Source organism: Dinoponera quadriceps, unplaced genomic scaffold (assembly GCF_001313825.1).
Source record: "Dinoponera quadriceps isolate SergipeBrazil2010 unplaced genomic scaffold, ASM131382v1 scaffold343, whole genome shotgun sequence".
NCBI classification, from domain to species: domain Eukaryota; kingdom Metazoa; phylum Arthropoda; class Insecta; order Hymenoptera; family Formicidae; genus Dinoponera; species Dinoponera quadriceps.
The window spans coordinates 34,550-50,186 of NW_014554441.1; the positions used below are offsets into that span (position 1 = coordinate 34,550).

Below are 15,637 nucleotides of genomic sequence, written 5' to 3' on the forward strand. Positions count from 1 at the left end.
AATTACATTTTTAGACATGTATCTATAAGCATGCGTATCTACATATCTATAAATTTTCGAATGTTTTCACCACGTAAAATTACATAGAATTCTGTCCTGAATTCCATTGCGGATTGTAATGGGTCGTCTAAGATGGACTTTAACTCTAAACTTGGCAAAATTGAGAAAACGAGCTTGAAACTGTATCATAGTGAGAAATATAAAAAGTTGTGAAATTTATCAATAGAATGATCATCAGAAATTCGAAACTGTTGTCTTTCTTACTTTAATTTTTCTACAATAATTATGACGCAAAAAAGAAACGTATATGATGAAATAATCCGGACGAAGTATGTAAGTATGATTTATGCAGTTTTTACAAATCTGAAAACTGTATATTGCCAAGTTTAGATCCCTTCAATTATCCTCGTGGACGCGGAGCGTGACCTTCATTGATCACAGTTGATTTCGCAAACGATTACTGTATAGCAACGCAAACGATTTTTATAGACATAAGATATTTCGTTCTCACCATAATTTATTAGAATTTTTAAGCGTAATTTTTGTTAATTTTTTTTTGGTACAAAGGAATGAAAGCGTTAGGTAGACAAACTCTTGATGCACGTGTCGAAAAACTGATGGTGTGAAAATTATTTCAATATCCATGTGAAAAATATTAGTCGCATCGAACCGATACTCGAACTCGCACGAGAAAAGTTCGACTTACTTGCAGAACAGGAGAAAAATCGGTTCGCTCTTAAGATCCTCGCGCGATCATACGATCAATGATCGTAAATCGATCTCGTAAACGACTTTAATTGCCAAATGAATCCCACGTGAAAATTGAGAGATGGGCTTGAGATGAAGATGGGAGATCGCGCGATCGAACATGCCTAACGAAAGATTTTACTGCGAAGAGTTCTTGACTAAGTTCTTGCGAAGTCTTTTTAAGCGTAAATTATTGTCGTTTGTGCGCGCTCGCGAGTGATCGGAACATTACGAAGATATGTGTTCGCAAAAAACTACGTGTGATATAATATTGGATTGTCCGATTCTGTTATCCGTTTTTCGTTTTCGTTCAATGATGATTTGAAATGGAAAGCTCCTACGGTTCCTCGAGTGCGATCGTTTACTCGAGGACCGAGCAGTTAATTACAAAAACACGCGTGAGCGTGCGTATATGTGCGTGTACGTGTGTACGCGTGGATGGAGGAGGTACATCGTATTCTCACGTGAGAAATCCACATTACACAGTTACACCTGCAATTACACATGCACCTCAGATCCTGCGTCTTCACAGAGGGTGGAAAATAATAATAATTTCGTGGCAGCGATGGAACGTTATATCGCGATAAGTTGTGATATCACTCGTTGTTGCAAAAGAAGTTCTGTCCGGTGAAAGATCGCGTCTCGTCGAGACGATAACCGATTTTTACGGTTGCATATTTCAAAATATATCAGAGAGAAGCAGAATGGGTAAAAGGTATTATTCTCTCGAATATTAGCTCGAGAATATTAGATTCGCCTGAATCTCGCGGCTTTTTCTCTGCTTCTTGAGATTTTCGCAAATACGTGACCTCGTTCTATATATACGGTATGTATCATACCGTATGTATACAGAACGTACGTAATGTCGTATCACGAGATCGTCCACTTCGCCGGTCAGGAGACTCGACGATTTCTTTGCATAGAATGTATCTTAGTCTTGAGAAGACCGTCAATGTTCCTACGTAAATATGTACTGATCCCGTGCGAGATTTAGCGAATACGGGTATATAGGTATAATCGCGGAAATTAGTGTTAAAGAGGGGAACGCGCGCGCGCGTAGGAAAAAAGAGACAACGACCAACAAGCTTCTAACTAGCGCTCGAGCGTCTTGATTATCGATGGATGCGCGAATCGATGCGTCGATGATCGTCGGACGGTAGAAAGAAGAAGAGAGGATGATTGGGAAGAGAGAAGGAGACATATCTGAAACAGTTTCAATACATTGAATTACCGTGAATTTTCACGAATTCTCTCTTCTAGTCCCTGCTCACTTGACACTTTTTGCGCCCCGTGCAAATTACATGACAGACTTCTATCTTTTTCATTGTCGCGAAAACGGACCGTAAGAATGCCAACGCGTATGTACGGTTACGATTGACGACCTCGCCCGTAGTTACGCGACACAGAACCGACATTTATGAGAACGCATTGTAAATTATCACGCATTATTAATAGTGTTTCAAGTGCGCACACAATCGTATCATTACGCAAATTACGATGTCACCCTCCTCATTTTAACGACAGATTCGCTATTGCGTTTTACATACTTCCTCGATAATATAAAATTGAAGAAGCATTCTTTTCAAATCTAAAAAATCAAATCGTCTAATACGATAGTTGCAAGGACTAGAGAAAATTAATCTCGAAATTGCGAAGATTGCATTTGAATTAAATCTAATCGGTGTATAGTCTTGCTTGCCTAATGATCAAAGAGAATTTATCCTAATCTATATCTCAATTTAATTGTTATATCATTTAAGACAAGTCTCAACTTTAAGATTAATATCCTTGAATTCTTAAAAAGAGCAAGGTGTAGACCATCGACCTGTGGTTGTGCACGCAATGCCTTACTTCATTTTATTTATATACGTCTGAACGATGAGTTCAGAGAATAGCAAAACGAGATCGAGGAATAGTAAAACGCGAGCGAATCGAAAATTATAGCGTATATACATCGACCTTTTTAGACGCGGTGTTGCCTTCAGATACCGCTACGACGAACGTACAGACCCTTTTCGAAGCATGCCGAATGAACGTTGAGTGTCACGTTAAATTAAACAACTGTAACGTACCGTACATACACTAAATTACGCCCTACATATCGATAGCCTCGAATGCAAAACTAATACCTCGCATATGATAATTACGCAGCGTTACGTTCTCTCTCTCTCTCTCTCTCTCTCTCTCTCGCTCTCTCTCTCTCTTTTTCTTTCTTTCTCTCTTCCTTCAGAGAGAATCATTGAGAATTTCGTTGTACTTTTCGCCTAAGCGAGAGCGAAAACGAAATCGCCGAACTCCTTGATACAGAAAGGACATTTAGGGTAATTCAGTACCGACATTAAAGTGCTGATTAACAACCGATGATTAAAGAGTTTACCCTGAAAAGAACGCGCGAATAATAGCGATAGATAAAACTTTTGCATTTTTCTTAAGGCAGCGTGGTATACATCTGGATACATAATGTAAAGAAAAAAATATAAAAAAATTTGTAAAGGTAAAAATTGATAAAAAAAGGTGAAAAGGTAAACTAAAGTAAATTAAAGAAAAATATATGAAAATAAATAAAAATAAAACCACATAATTTGTGTGTCGTATTTTCCGTGCGCCTTATTTTTGGGGTGAACTCCTCCATATACGTCGCGATGTAAGATTAATATTAAAGTAGAGCAGAGTTTATACTATTAAAAAAAAAAAATGTTAGACAGATAGCTCGAATAGAAATAGAAACGTGATCTTTGCAAAAAAAAAAAGGTTTTTGCGAAATGGAGAAGACTCCAAAGAGGTATTTTCGAATAAGGTTTCGTTGGAAAAATCACTCTGCTCAGTCGCGCTATATAAATTGTATTATAAATCACATTCCAAACATAAAAAAAGAAAAAAAAATCGATAAAAGTTTGAACTCGAGTGAAATTTGTAATTTCGTAGGAGGCGGATGAAAATGTTAATTTATGTGTGTGTTACGTGTTTTTTCTGTGCTAGTGCTTATGATGTCATTTCGTAATAAATCCGGGGACGTACCCGCCCATCAAGCAGGTGCAACCAGCTAACTAAACGATAAATTAATGGTGATGAATGTGAATTATTACTCGCATAAATACGATCCGTCGACGTTGCGACGGCAGGTGAGCGTTTTATAATATACAGCACAGCATAATATTTTTATATGATAATCTAAATAATTTTTTGATAAACCACGAGGTATATCGTATCGATCTATTATTATTATTATTATTAATATTATTATTGTTTGTTTGTTGCGAGGAAGAAAACGCTAGAATGTCGAGCGCCCGAAGTCGGGAAGATGTATTGAAATGAATAAAGAAGAGATTTTGTATTGCTATTTTTAATAAAAAATATAAACGTACACGCGACATATCGTACGACGTCATACCTTTGCCGACACCTTCGCTTTATACGTCGCGATAAATTGATACAATTGTCGGACAGAAAATCTCTTCTTTCCGAAGATATAGTTTTAATCCTTATATAATAATAATAAATCTTTCACTTATTGCATAGAAACTTTTTGGCCAAATCAGTCTATAAGTTAAGACACCATTCATTCGTAGATCACGTTATACTTTCACCACCAAACGCGCATTCACTTTCGGTATTATTGAAAATAAAAAATGTTACGTACGATTGTCAGTAGAACTGCACTACGTCGGTCCCTTGAGACTTAACACCGTGACGTTGCTCGTATTCGTCGCAACTGTATATCTCTTCATGTTGTCGCTGTAGAGCTTCATGTCGCACTTGGGACAGTGAAACGTATTCATCGCGGAAAAGTGCGCTTTCAAGCAGTAATAGCAAAAGATGTGCTCGCAGTCGGCGTGCGATGGTAGAATCGGATTTTCCTCGCAATAAACGCATTTAGTCGACAAATCCATCACCGGTAACAACTTTACGTCTCGCTGTTGCACCGTTCTACACCACCATAGCTTTCGCAGCATGTGTTTCAGGTAGTGGAAGTTTATCATGGGTATACCGACGGTGAACAGTTCCATCAGGCCGTGCCAGAGCAGCTCCCTCGTCATGTACGAGTAACCGATATTTCGAGGTTTGTTTGTCGTTATCGACTGAGTAGACAGGCCTAAAAAAAGTTCTATCACACGCGGCTGTATGCCTCGATGGAGGAAGAAGAGCAGGTTGATGAGCTGCAGAAGACTAATCACGTTCGAAATTCTATCAATGAATGACTTCAATCTGTAGGCAGTACCACCATAAGCTGAGAGATTCTCATTGGCCAACTTGTCTTTCACATATTGAGGTAAAACAGTCATAAGCAAGTAAAGTATGGCCTTCTTCTGATTGAGATTAGCATAATGCAGATTGAGCAGACGTTGGCCAAATGTGGAGTTACCATGTTGCAGAGAAAACTTCCAGATGAGAATCTTCAGTATTACGTCGATTTCTGTCTGCCATTTGTCGAACTTGCCTGGTGCACTGTATCTGGCAATTTCCTTGGTTTCATCCTTCAGTAATTTGTAAATTTCAACATCCAGTGCAGCAGCATCGATCTGATTTATTCTTGAGACATAAGGTGATGGCGTCATGTCGATTCACTCAAGTAACTCTGAAAGTAACATTTATTTTATAGTAGTCTGTGCATAAAGAAATTAATGTTACACAAAAGTAATAAATTTGCATCGTATATTTCAAGCAAAAAGTAATAATTTTTACATTGTATATTTAAAAAATGAATGACTGTTTCTGTAACGAACAAGTCACGATAATAATCTTCTTTTCTCCAACACGTTCCAGAAACACCTACCCTTCCATTGATGTAGATCAATTTTATTTTGATAGAAATATCTAAGTATTAATAAAGCTTTACAAATAAATCTAATTATTTTATTCTAAAAGAATCTGAATTCAGTATTTTATCAAAATGATGTTTAACACAAAGATTAAAAATTTTCCATGATTTTCTACCATTCGTTAGATAAATGTCAACTACTTGGATACTATTTAGAATAGAACAGCTGAAAGATTACAAAAGATAATCTTGGAACACGTATAGACTTTGCTGCGAACTCAAAGTGCATGGTGACATACTCAGCAACATGCAGTACGTTCGCGTCACGTAACCCCACTTGTTATTCCGCGTACTTAGATATGCAAGTTTCCTTCGACGAAAATACGAGCGATCAATGCGAATCGTGCGGTAACTTGTCAGAGAAATTCACTGTCAATCACAGGTACGCACTCGAGTGAGGTTAGGATTGTGTGGCTTAGCTGATAGAGCAGAAATGTACATAAATGCCACTCACGTTGCCGCCATAACGGTGAATGGCGCGAGTGTTCCATGGAACGTATTAAAGAGATATCATAGACAGGTTCCATTTAACAATGTTAAACAAAGATAGAGTGAACGTTCGCGTCGTTACGAGCGTTAAATTGAATCTGCTCTACAAAAAAACCTATGAGTCTCACAAACTAATTTCGGGTAGATAATCTATAATGCAGTATTACTATTATAATTGATCATCGTCTTCGAAGTATTTGTATCGGATGATCGGAGATCAATAATGTCTGCTCTTCTCGTTAATCAGCAGTCATAAAATATTTTATCTTTGGACAAATTTAGTAGCGAAACACTTACCGAAGCACAAAAACGTAGTATGTGCGCCGAACCTTCGTCTCGTCAAGCAGAGGCGATTGAATCAGCTCCACGTTTTTCTCATTACAATTACATGTTGTCGACAATGCATGTAGACATCGGCTATCAAGGAACATCGTTTAATCGAGCTCGCGCGAACCAAACAATAGGCCAGAACGATCGCCCGTCACTGAATTCGGCACTCCCGATACACACTCGCACACGGAATTCATTCTCGACGCGTAAAATACACGATGAACACCGAGTGATCGCGACCCGCGTTCGAACGACCGTTTCGTTACGAGAAGAACTGTTGTGATTGGCTCGACCGTGTCACGTCATGTTTTATACGAAGATCTTTCGAACGATCATTCAAATAGTCCCAACGCAATGATAAAAATATGCGACAATCAGCGATTGAGATTTTCCAACGACATTGTTTATTGAACATCAAGATTATCGCGAATACTTTGAATAATTCGTACTTGGCAATTTTTATTAAATAAATTATTGCAATATGACGGGGTTCGCGTGCGTACTGCGCACTGCGTTGCGCGTATTAATATCTAACGTATCTCAATCGCGTTACTTTCGTTCAATTGAAACGGATCATGGCGTCGGTAGTTCGTGCTTGAGAAGCTGTTCCATATTTTTCGCGGTTTTGACTCGCTGGAAATAAATCTCGTGTGCGATATTCTTTTAAAGTGAATATCTCGTAGACTAATCGTCGGAATTTCCGGACGAGATTCCGCACATCCGTTGGGTTAGGATTGCGGCTCAGATTCAAATCGGGTTCAAATCGCTGTGCTTCGCCGGGAGAGGATCTTAGTGCAAAACCGGAGGAAGTACCGAAAGGAAGTTTCGTACTTTTATCGCAGCGAAATATCGAAAATAGCCGCCGAAAATGGATATTTCGCGGTTCGTCGAAAGTGTCGTTCGCACATTTGAAACTTTGAGCATCTCAATCGCGCGGAGATGCAGAGGTTAAGATTCGGAAAGTCGTTACGTTACATCTCGCGATTTCGCCTCGCCGAAGGTGAGTCTCACGCGTGAATGATCGTCACCGGGAGTGCCGAAAATAAGTTTCGCGCGTTCGTCGTGACGAAATATCGTCGAATACCGCCGAAAGCGAGTGTCTCGCGAAACGGTCAGTCGCGAATGTCGGGCAAAGTGAGTTTGTGATGTTGCAACCGCACGAAATTCAACTCTGGATCTCCGCTCTCGACCTGCCGAAAGAACCGTTCCTGTGAAGTATCGTCGGAATTGTCGAATCAAGTATTCCCTGTTCATCATGTTAGAGAAATTTGCAGGTAAAATGTCTACATTCTAAACTTTTAACTCTTGCTAAAGGCGAAGTCGTGAGTTCTAAAAAGAAAAAAAATTATAATGGATAGGCATCTGACTTGTGAATTTTTTGCGTGCTTTATTCATGGATTCAAGTCGATTTAATTTTCTCTAAATGACATCAGGTTTCATGCATCGACAAGATATTCTTAAAGACGACCTTACAGGGAAGGGGAGGGGGGGGGGGGGAGAATAGGTAACGCTCTTTGATATCCTCGAAACCCGTTGATAGCGATAAAACTTGAGATTCAGAGTCAATAGTTTTCAATAGCATATCCCGAGCATGTTTTCTCATATGCATTCTCTTGCACTTTCTTTACTCAGAGCGAAATATTTGATATTCGATACTAGAGACTAGGATGGTGGGGAAAATTGTGAGGAAGTGCAAAAAGTGCAGCCCCGAAAGAACAGGTCACTTATAGAGCTACAAGCCGTTGGTAACTGAGCGAAGCCAATAGAGACGCGCGACGAGCGCGCGGCCAATAGGGACGCGTGATGAGAAAGGCGCGTTCGGACTGCTCGGCTCGAGTCGGCCGGGACGTCGTGTCAGTTCGGTTTCGTATGTTAGCGCGTTGCCGCCGCTGCGCTCGGGGCGCGTTCGCCGCGGCTCGCTCTACTCTTGGTTCCGGATTATCGTTGTTTTGAGGTTAGGCGGCACGGGCTGGTGGAGCAGTTGGAGCGTGGCGGAGCCGTCATACGTCGTGTCCGTGTCGTGCCCCGTCGATGTCGTATCGGATGGGTTCCATGTTGCCGCCGGTGGTATGACGTCATCGTCGAGTGTCGTCGGTGGTGCCGCGCGAGTGTATCCGTTTGTCTCTCCCGTCGTATGTAACCCGCAGCCCCGTGCATCATGCACTCGTGATAAAGTTTGACGTTTTTCTCCTTCTCTCTCTTTCTCTCTTTCTCTTTCTTCCTCACTCTCTTACACCTCGGTACACCGGCCGAAACGAAGTGGTGCAGCCGTCGGGCCGCATCGGCTGCCACGGTGTGTGACCTCCGCGCCGCTTCTCCGCACGTCTGCCTCGTTCCTCTCTCTTTCTCTCAGTCCCACTTGCTGTATAATCACTGTCTCTCCTTTGCGCTATCTCTTCACCGGAGACGAGACACCCGTTGCAGCAGTTACGCGCACGACCACAAGCTTCAAGAGGTGAGTGGCAGAAATTATGTAATATCGTTTCTGCGGCGTCGATCGCGTACGGTCTGACCGTGCCGTAACATCGATCTGCCGTCGAGTGACAGGTTAACCTCCAATTCGGCGAGAGAGTTCTCTTCGTTGCACCTGCTTGCCTGCGTGATTATAAATGACCTTCCGATTACGCGATATCGCGCATCTTGTTGTGTACACGCGAATATTCTCTCTGTCTCGCAGCCGTTTCTCTTTCTCTGTCTCTCTTAACGGGGATAAGCTCCTTGGAAACAGCCTACTCCGAAAAAGCCGAATAGAACAAGTGGTTCGAGCAGCTTTCGGGGCAGCGTCTTATTCGGCCATTTACTGAAGGAAATACGGAAAGGAGGTGATCCTGATACCGGGATCGTACAGGTTAAATCGGGAAGCCTGATAACCTGCACCGCCCGAAGGTTAATGCGAGCATATCGCCTTGAAACGTATGCCGCAGTGTATCGCGCACGTTACCCTCCGGCTTCGTAGCCACTTGTTCGCTGACGGCTTTTCGAATATTTCTTCGGTCGTGATTACTACGTCCAAGTACGGAATAAGCTGGGAAAACGTTTGAGTGATTTGACCTTGTTGTTGCGTGTTCCGTGAACGGTGTTTTACGCTTGTTATGGAATGATGTTTTTTTTTCTGTTATTCTGCCTTCTACATGTACAGACACGATAATCTTTAGTTTGTCACGATGTTATCGTCGGCATTGTTATCAGTGGTCGCGTTAATTTTATTGTTGCCATTATATGATTATTTTTGGTCCGTTGACATTATTAGTATTATTTCATTTCCGCGAGTTGAGAATCTTCATTGTTCGTTTTACCATTGTGTTTAAGCGGTAGCAACTGGCATAATCTCGGTAAATAGTTTTTTTTTAATCGTGCAGCACACGGATTAAATGGTCAGACACGGATTGAAGTTTCTCATGTAAGCCAGATTCGAGGTATTAAAGAGAAACTGTGTTGCAATCGTATTTAAAGTGCGAGCACGTTGCTTTAGAACGTATGATGGAGCACGTATTATTCTGTGATTTTTATGAATTTATCGCGTTATATAAAACTGGTGATGTACTTTAATTAAATGGATAATGAATTACATTTTTTTGCCGGTATATCATGCTTGATGAAATATATTCTTGAAAATCCGAATAACTTAGTTGCATGTTATGTAATCAGTAAAATCATCATTGGACTGATATAATAATAATATAATAATAAGGCTTCTTTCAATTTCTTCTCGCGTCTCGTTTTGTTAACTTTTAAACAACATAGATGCGAGATATACTTTTTGCCGAATTCTCTTCTTTAAAAAAAAAAAGGAAACGTGTTATCAATATATTTTAAAGCCTCTTTCCCGTGATGCTGATTGGCTGTCTCGAATTTCTCGATCAAGAATATTTACTGTATATTCAAATGTTATTTTTGGTACAACCAACACAGATGCGTGCTGGGCGTGCGCTATTCAGTTGATTCTTATTATATGATGAAAAAATCCCAATTCATGTAATCAAATAAATATAAAACTAAAATTCGTTGAAAAAAAAATGATATCTCTCTTATTGTCAAAACACCTACGCGATGATAGCGCGAACCGAATCAAGCAACTATTTGCATCCAGATCGTGATTTCGAGACAGGGAATCAGCATCGCGGAAAAGAAGCTTTAACGATTCGATATTTCGAGATATTTAATAACACATTTTTTTTTTTTTTCAAAGAAAGGAATTCGACACGCATATTTCGTTCGATGGTTTAAAATAAAAATTCCAATTTATAATGAAGTCCGCACACTCGACAACGGGGCCTGTTCTCTTTCTGAGCGCGACGCTCACGCGAAGCATTCGCGCTGCTCGACAGCACTCTCGTTATTTCGTCGGCGGGCTGTTTTGACAGCGACGCGGCGCGTCGTGGCGAACAGATCGACAGACGTAAACAGCCGAGCGTGTACGTGATTTGCATATCCATTCGCATCTATCTCTCTCTTCCTCCTCGCTCTGTCTCTCTCTCGACTTGTCGCTTACATCGCTCTTGGCTCTGACCTTAATTTACGGCCCGTACCGCCGACGTGGAAGACTCGTTCGCACGAGCGAGCGAACATTTCGGCGTCCTCGCTCCTCGCACCTGGCGTTATTTATCGACGCGCCTAAATCCGTCGCGCCGCCGAAGCGACGCGCGTCGCCGCATGTCGAATTCGTCGTACTCGATATTATCGCGCTACAGCTCGATACTGCGATAAATCAGGCCGGCTACACACTCCTTGCATTAGTCGTGCGCGCGCGCGCACGCCGATGTTTTATTTGGGGCTTTATTACGTCAACGGTGTACATCCTCTGTGAAAATATACGGCCCGACGATAATTATCGGTACGTTTTTTCATCTGACGTCGCACTTTCCTGACCGCGTCTTGCGCGAAATTTATTCCGTTTAAAATTCACTAGATTAATTATCGTTGTTGTATCGGTTTTCGCAAGTATAACGCATTACGAAATTATGTAAAATAAATTTCCTTGTAGCCAGAACTATGAAGCATGTATTTAATATTTACAACGCTAGAAACTAGAGCGCGGATTGCGAATTAAATTTCGAGAGCAAATAGATAATGTCCTGCTGCTCGGCCGATTACGACACATGTATATAAATGAACGTAATTTTAACTTTTTATTCGCCCCGTAGCATAACTTTGTCGATGACGAAAGAAACTCAGTTACGCAAAAGTCGGTTATGCATTCTCTTGTATATGGAACGTCGAGATACCTGGGAAAAGTACTCATCTGTCTTTCACCAGTGATGGTCGATGGTAGTTCATAGGCTACATGAGAAAAAGCCCGTGAAAACATCACGTAGACACGGCGCAGAGGAATTGCAATAATTTTATAGCCGGTACAGCTTGGGTTTATTTGACGAAGGAATAATTTATATTCGGCCGACTAAGCGCGCGATATCGATCTTCTCGCTCGCGACTATCGCCGCGGTGCGAACGCGGTAATTCAGAAAAAATTAATAAAGTACGCAACCGCGCTTCCGTTTTAGCTTCCGTTTTAGCTGCCTCGACGCGGCTGAAATATGACACGGAAATTGCTTCAACTTGCACAGCGTAATGGAATTAATCCGAGAAAACACAAGCTTTCCCAACTTTTCAGTTCCTGATATCTGAGCGATCGTGTCTGTCATCCGAATAAAGACAAAGACAGAGAGCGATGTTTTATTTAATAAGAAACTTTTAATATAGAAGTTAAACCGAGAGAGTTTTGATAGAGCGTTTGATTGATAAGTTTAAAGATAGATCGAAGCGGCAAGATGTATACAAAATGTCAAAAACGTTTAGTTAATTTCGCGTTTTCTAAAGATACTTATAGATTTCTAAGCTCTTAATAGGATCTCTTTAACTTCGAGGTTCCTAATAAGATTCGCGTTAATAGAGGTAAAGATTCGTACGCGGGTTAATGGGTGGCGATAAAGACTGCGGATTCGTAGAGATTGTTATCAGTTGGCGTTCGATATTGGGAGCGAGAGGGGGGAGAGCGAAATATGAGAAAGAGAAGAATTCCCATTATCACGATATCAGCATGCCAGACGAGGAGATCTGGCAATTTTATTAAAATCATATTCGACCGTGTATAATGGACGCACGTGCGTTGTGTCGAAATAACTGATGCTCGGTAATCGGACGATTGCACGGATCAGTAGTTTACTCCGGTGTTAGCCATTATAGTAACATATATTTTAGCTCGCTCGTGCACGTACTATTTATTGCTTACGACCGGGCCATTCTCTTCGTAGATCGCGATTAATTGCACGTTTTGCTTCGTACATATAATCGAAGAACATCCCATTCTGCCGAATGAACATTCCAAATTGATGGTAGTTATTTGACGTTTGCGCACTTGGTATATCCCTTTTTATTATTTCGCGATGCACATGGAGGATTTCGCGATATGAGATATTTTATTTTTCGAGTCTGAAGGACTCGAAGTAGTGTGCCAAAAATTCCACTCGGTTTGCAACGTGCTGCCATCTCGTGCTTTCTGCGTTTCTCCCGTATCGTGACCCCATCGAACGAGGTCACGCGTGTTCAGGCATTCCTTGTCGAACAAACGCTTCGCAAACGAGCCGAGTCCCTTTTGCATTAGGATGCCGAGATCCCATCTCGTTCACGTTATTCCTCAAGGAGATTCCACTATCTTAAATAGTCGTACGGGTCTTCTTTATACATTTAATCTCCGAACGTAAGTAGAGTAGATTTAAAAAACCTCGGCTTTCTCGATAGGATAGTTATTATCTTTTCTTGTGTTTCCTTTTGTTCGCTATATTTAAGTTATTATTAGTTATCGACGACTTGCTGATATGCTGGTAGTAAGGTGCAAGTCGAGACTCGTTTATTCGTTTTTAAACCAGTCGGACAATATATCGTGTGAAGGTAAGTTAACTTACGGAATTGAAAAAGAAACAGAGAAACGAAAACATGTTACGTGACGATATTGTACATCAAATTCCGTATTTTAATCTTTACTTATTATATACTCCATGACTCACTTTCGCGTGATACGCCGATTGAGGTTTTGCATAAAATAATAAAGTGGCGCAGCACACGTGGATCGCGTATTTTCCGCGGCGAGGAGCATATTTTTTCCCCCCTTGTGTCGTAGAGGACGATTTCCGCGGGAGAGAGTCGAGTTCGGATCCGTCCAAGTCCAAGGTGATCTCCGGCGGTGAGATCGCAGCCGGCGTTCTCCGGCCTTCGGAGGTCGACGAAAGGGCCCCGGCGATTCCACCCTCTCCGTGACGGACGCGCGCACGGAGAGTCAAGTTTTGCTCTCTCGCGAGCGACGCGGGAGATAGGTGGTGGCGAAGGCGAGGCGTGGTGGCGAAGTATTGATCGCTGTGCGAGCGTGGCGCGATTTCCTCGTCTGGCCCCGCGCGCACGCCCGCGCGGCCTCCGACCGACCGGCCGACCGACCGACGTCATCCGCCGTTTAAACCCCTCGCCACCCCACCTGCCCTCTACGGCACTGCCAACCCCCTGCCAGCAAGCCCTCTTTCTCTCTCTCTCTCTCTCTCTCCATCCCTCTTGGTCTTTTTTCACCCCCTCTCGTTCCACCGTCTTCATCTTCAGCATCGTCGACGGCATTCGACGTCGGGACGACGAAACGAACGTTACCGGCTGGCTGATCACGTCGGTACTTTAACCCCTTCGGGTATCTTTATTTATTGAGAGCAATCTGGTTTTTTCTTTCCTTTTTTACGCAGTTGCATTCTCGGTCATCGAGACTCGGATAATTTTGAGGACGTAGGGCAGGTGTAACATCGAGCGACGACATCTCTATTGAGGATAATTTACTTGACGTCAAAACACTGTTCTCTTTTCTCTTCGTCCTTCCCCCCCTCCTCTCTCTCTCTCTCTCTCTCTCTCTCGGAACTATTATCCCTTCTTACTGCTGGATTTTTTCGTAATCTCTTCAATATTTATCGGGAATAAAAACCGGATTTTCCGAATTGCTCGCGTCTTATAACCGGAACGTAGGGACATTAGAAATGTTTGAATGGAGGAATTTTGAAATTTAAGAAACGTAAATTATACGATATTTCTCGAGACTTTCTCTCTCTCTTTCTCTCTTTCTCTCCCTCTCTCTCTTTCGGTCTAAACTTTGGATATTTAATTTTGGTACTTGATAAAGTGCTTGATGTAGTTTCGTGACGTAATTACACGTGTAAGCACGCATATAAGCGTATGCGTCAAAATGTTTAAATATTTGCCGAGGATCCGTCGTAAATTAGTTAGCAAGTCGACGACTCGTAATAACATTATCGAGATCGTCCGACAACCGAAATCTCGTTACTTTCGGAGTAAGTGCGAGGAACTGTTATCCGCGTCGTCTTAAGATTAGCCTAACTCGCTCGACGCCCAAAGCTATATATCGCTCCCAAAAGCGCCCATACTTAATTAGAATTATAATGGATCAATAGCTGCGCGATGGAGTGCTATTAAGAGCATCTCCTCGTTCCTGTTACCCACATGTGCGCATCGTCGTACGCGAATCGTTATTTCATCGGAATTGATGCGAGCCTTCGTGTCGGGTTTAAATTCTTAATTTCCCGAGAATTACTTCCCCGTTCGAGCTCGGAGATAAGTACATCTCTCTCTCTCTTTTTCTCTCTCTCTCTCTCCCTCTCTCTTCTTTGACACATGAAATTATTCAATCATTCGCGTATCCCGACGTGACGTTCCGAACAATTACGCTGAATAAGAGTTCTCGCGAAGAGTTCTCTCTTCTTGAAGATTCTTATCCAGCACACAATCGTATTAATCCTCACCTCGCTACGTGCCTCGTAATCATCTCGGGATAGAAAGGTCACGCGATGAAAAGCTCGGCCAAAGCTCCGTGCGCAAAGATTACACACACGCGCGTGCGACTCATGCATCCCGCGTGTTTCGTGTAAGAATTTTAATTTCGCCGGTATTCGTTATGACGGAACGGGGAAAAAGGTCAAGAGATGCCACGGCAAGACAATGGCGTCGGACCAAGACTCGTAAGTAAAACCAACGGCGTTGTCGACTAATTGACAACCCGGCCACCACCTTGTTACGCTCCATCGCCGTGTTTCGCATGAAATTAAATTAGGCTTCTGCAAGTTGCTTCGCGAAAGAAAGAACGAGAGAGCCCTTTTTTGCGTGTCCATCTGCCTGAGCTAGACTTTTATGCGACCCGGCAGCATGCGTGCATACATAGAACCGCATTAGGTAATCCGACGACGCCGGTGTCTGCGGATAGTTGGCCTTTTA

General features: G+C 42.1%; 1 protein-coding gene across 3 annotated transcripts; it reads right to left on the reverse strand.

Annotated features, from left to right (window-relative positions):
- Nucleotides 1-906: 906 nt before the first annotated feature.
- On the reverse strand, nt 907-6,032 carry LOC106748663 (peroxisome biogenesis factor 2). 3 transcript variants are annotated; one of them, XM_014627429.1, is made up of 2 exons: nt 5,957-6,032; nt 907-5,323 (listed from the first exon to the last, which is right to left on the reverse strand). In XM_014627429.1, exon 2 carries the CDS (start codon nt 5,301-5,303, stop codon nt 4,407-4,409), a length of 897 nt encoding a protein of 298 aa, XP_014482915.1. In that variant the 5' UTR covers nt 5,304-5,323; nt 5,957-6,032; the 3' UTR covers nt 907-4,406. The 3 variants fall into 3 exon arrangements, with proteins under 3 accessions (XP_014482915.1, XP_014482906.1, XP_014482897.1); XM_014627420.1 differs by having other exon boundaries at nt 5,860-6,022; XM_014627411.1 differs by having other exon boundaries at nt 5,806-6,022.
- Nucleotides 6,033-15,637: the final 9,605 nt, after the last annotated feature.

What these genes read in the sequence shown, in the direction of transcription:
- LOC106748663 (XM_014627429.1), bottom strand. Translation starts at nt 5,303, where the DNA reads ATGACGCCATCACCTTATGTCTCAAGAATAAATCAGATCGATGCTGCT.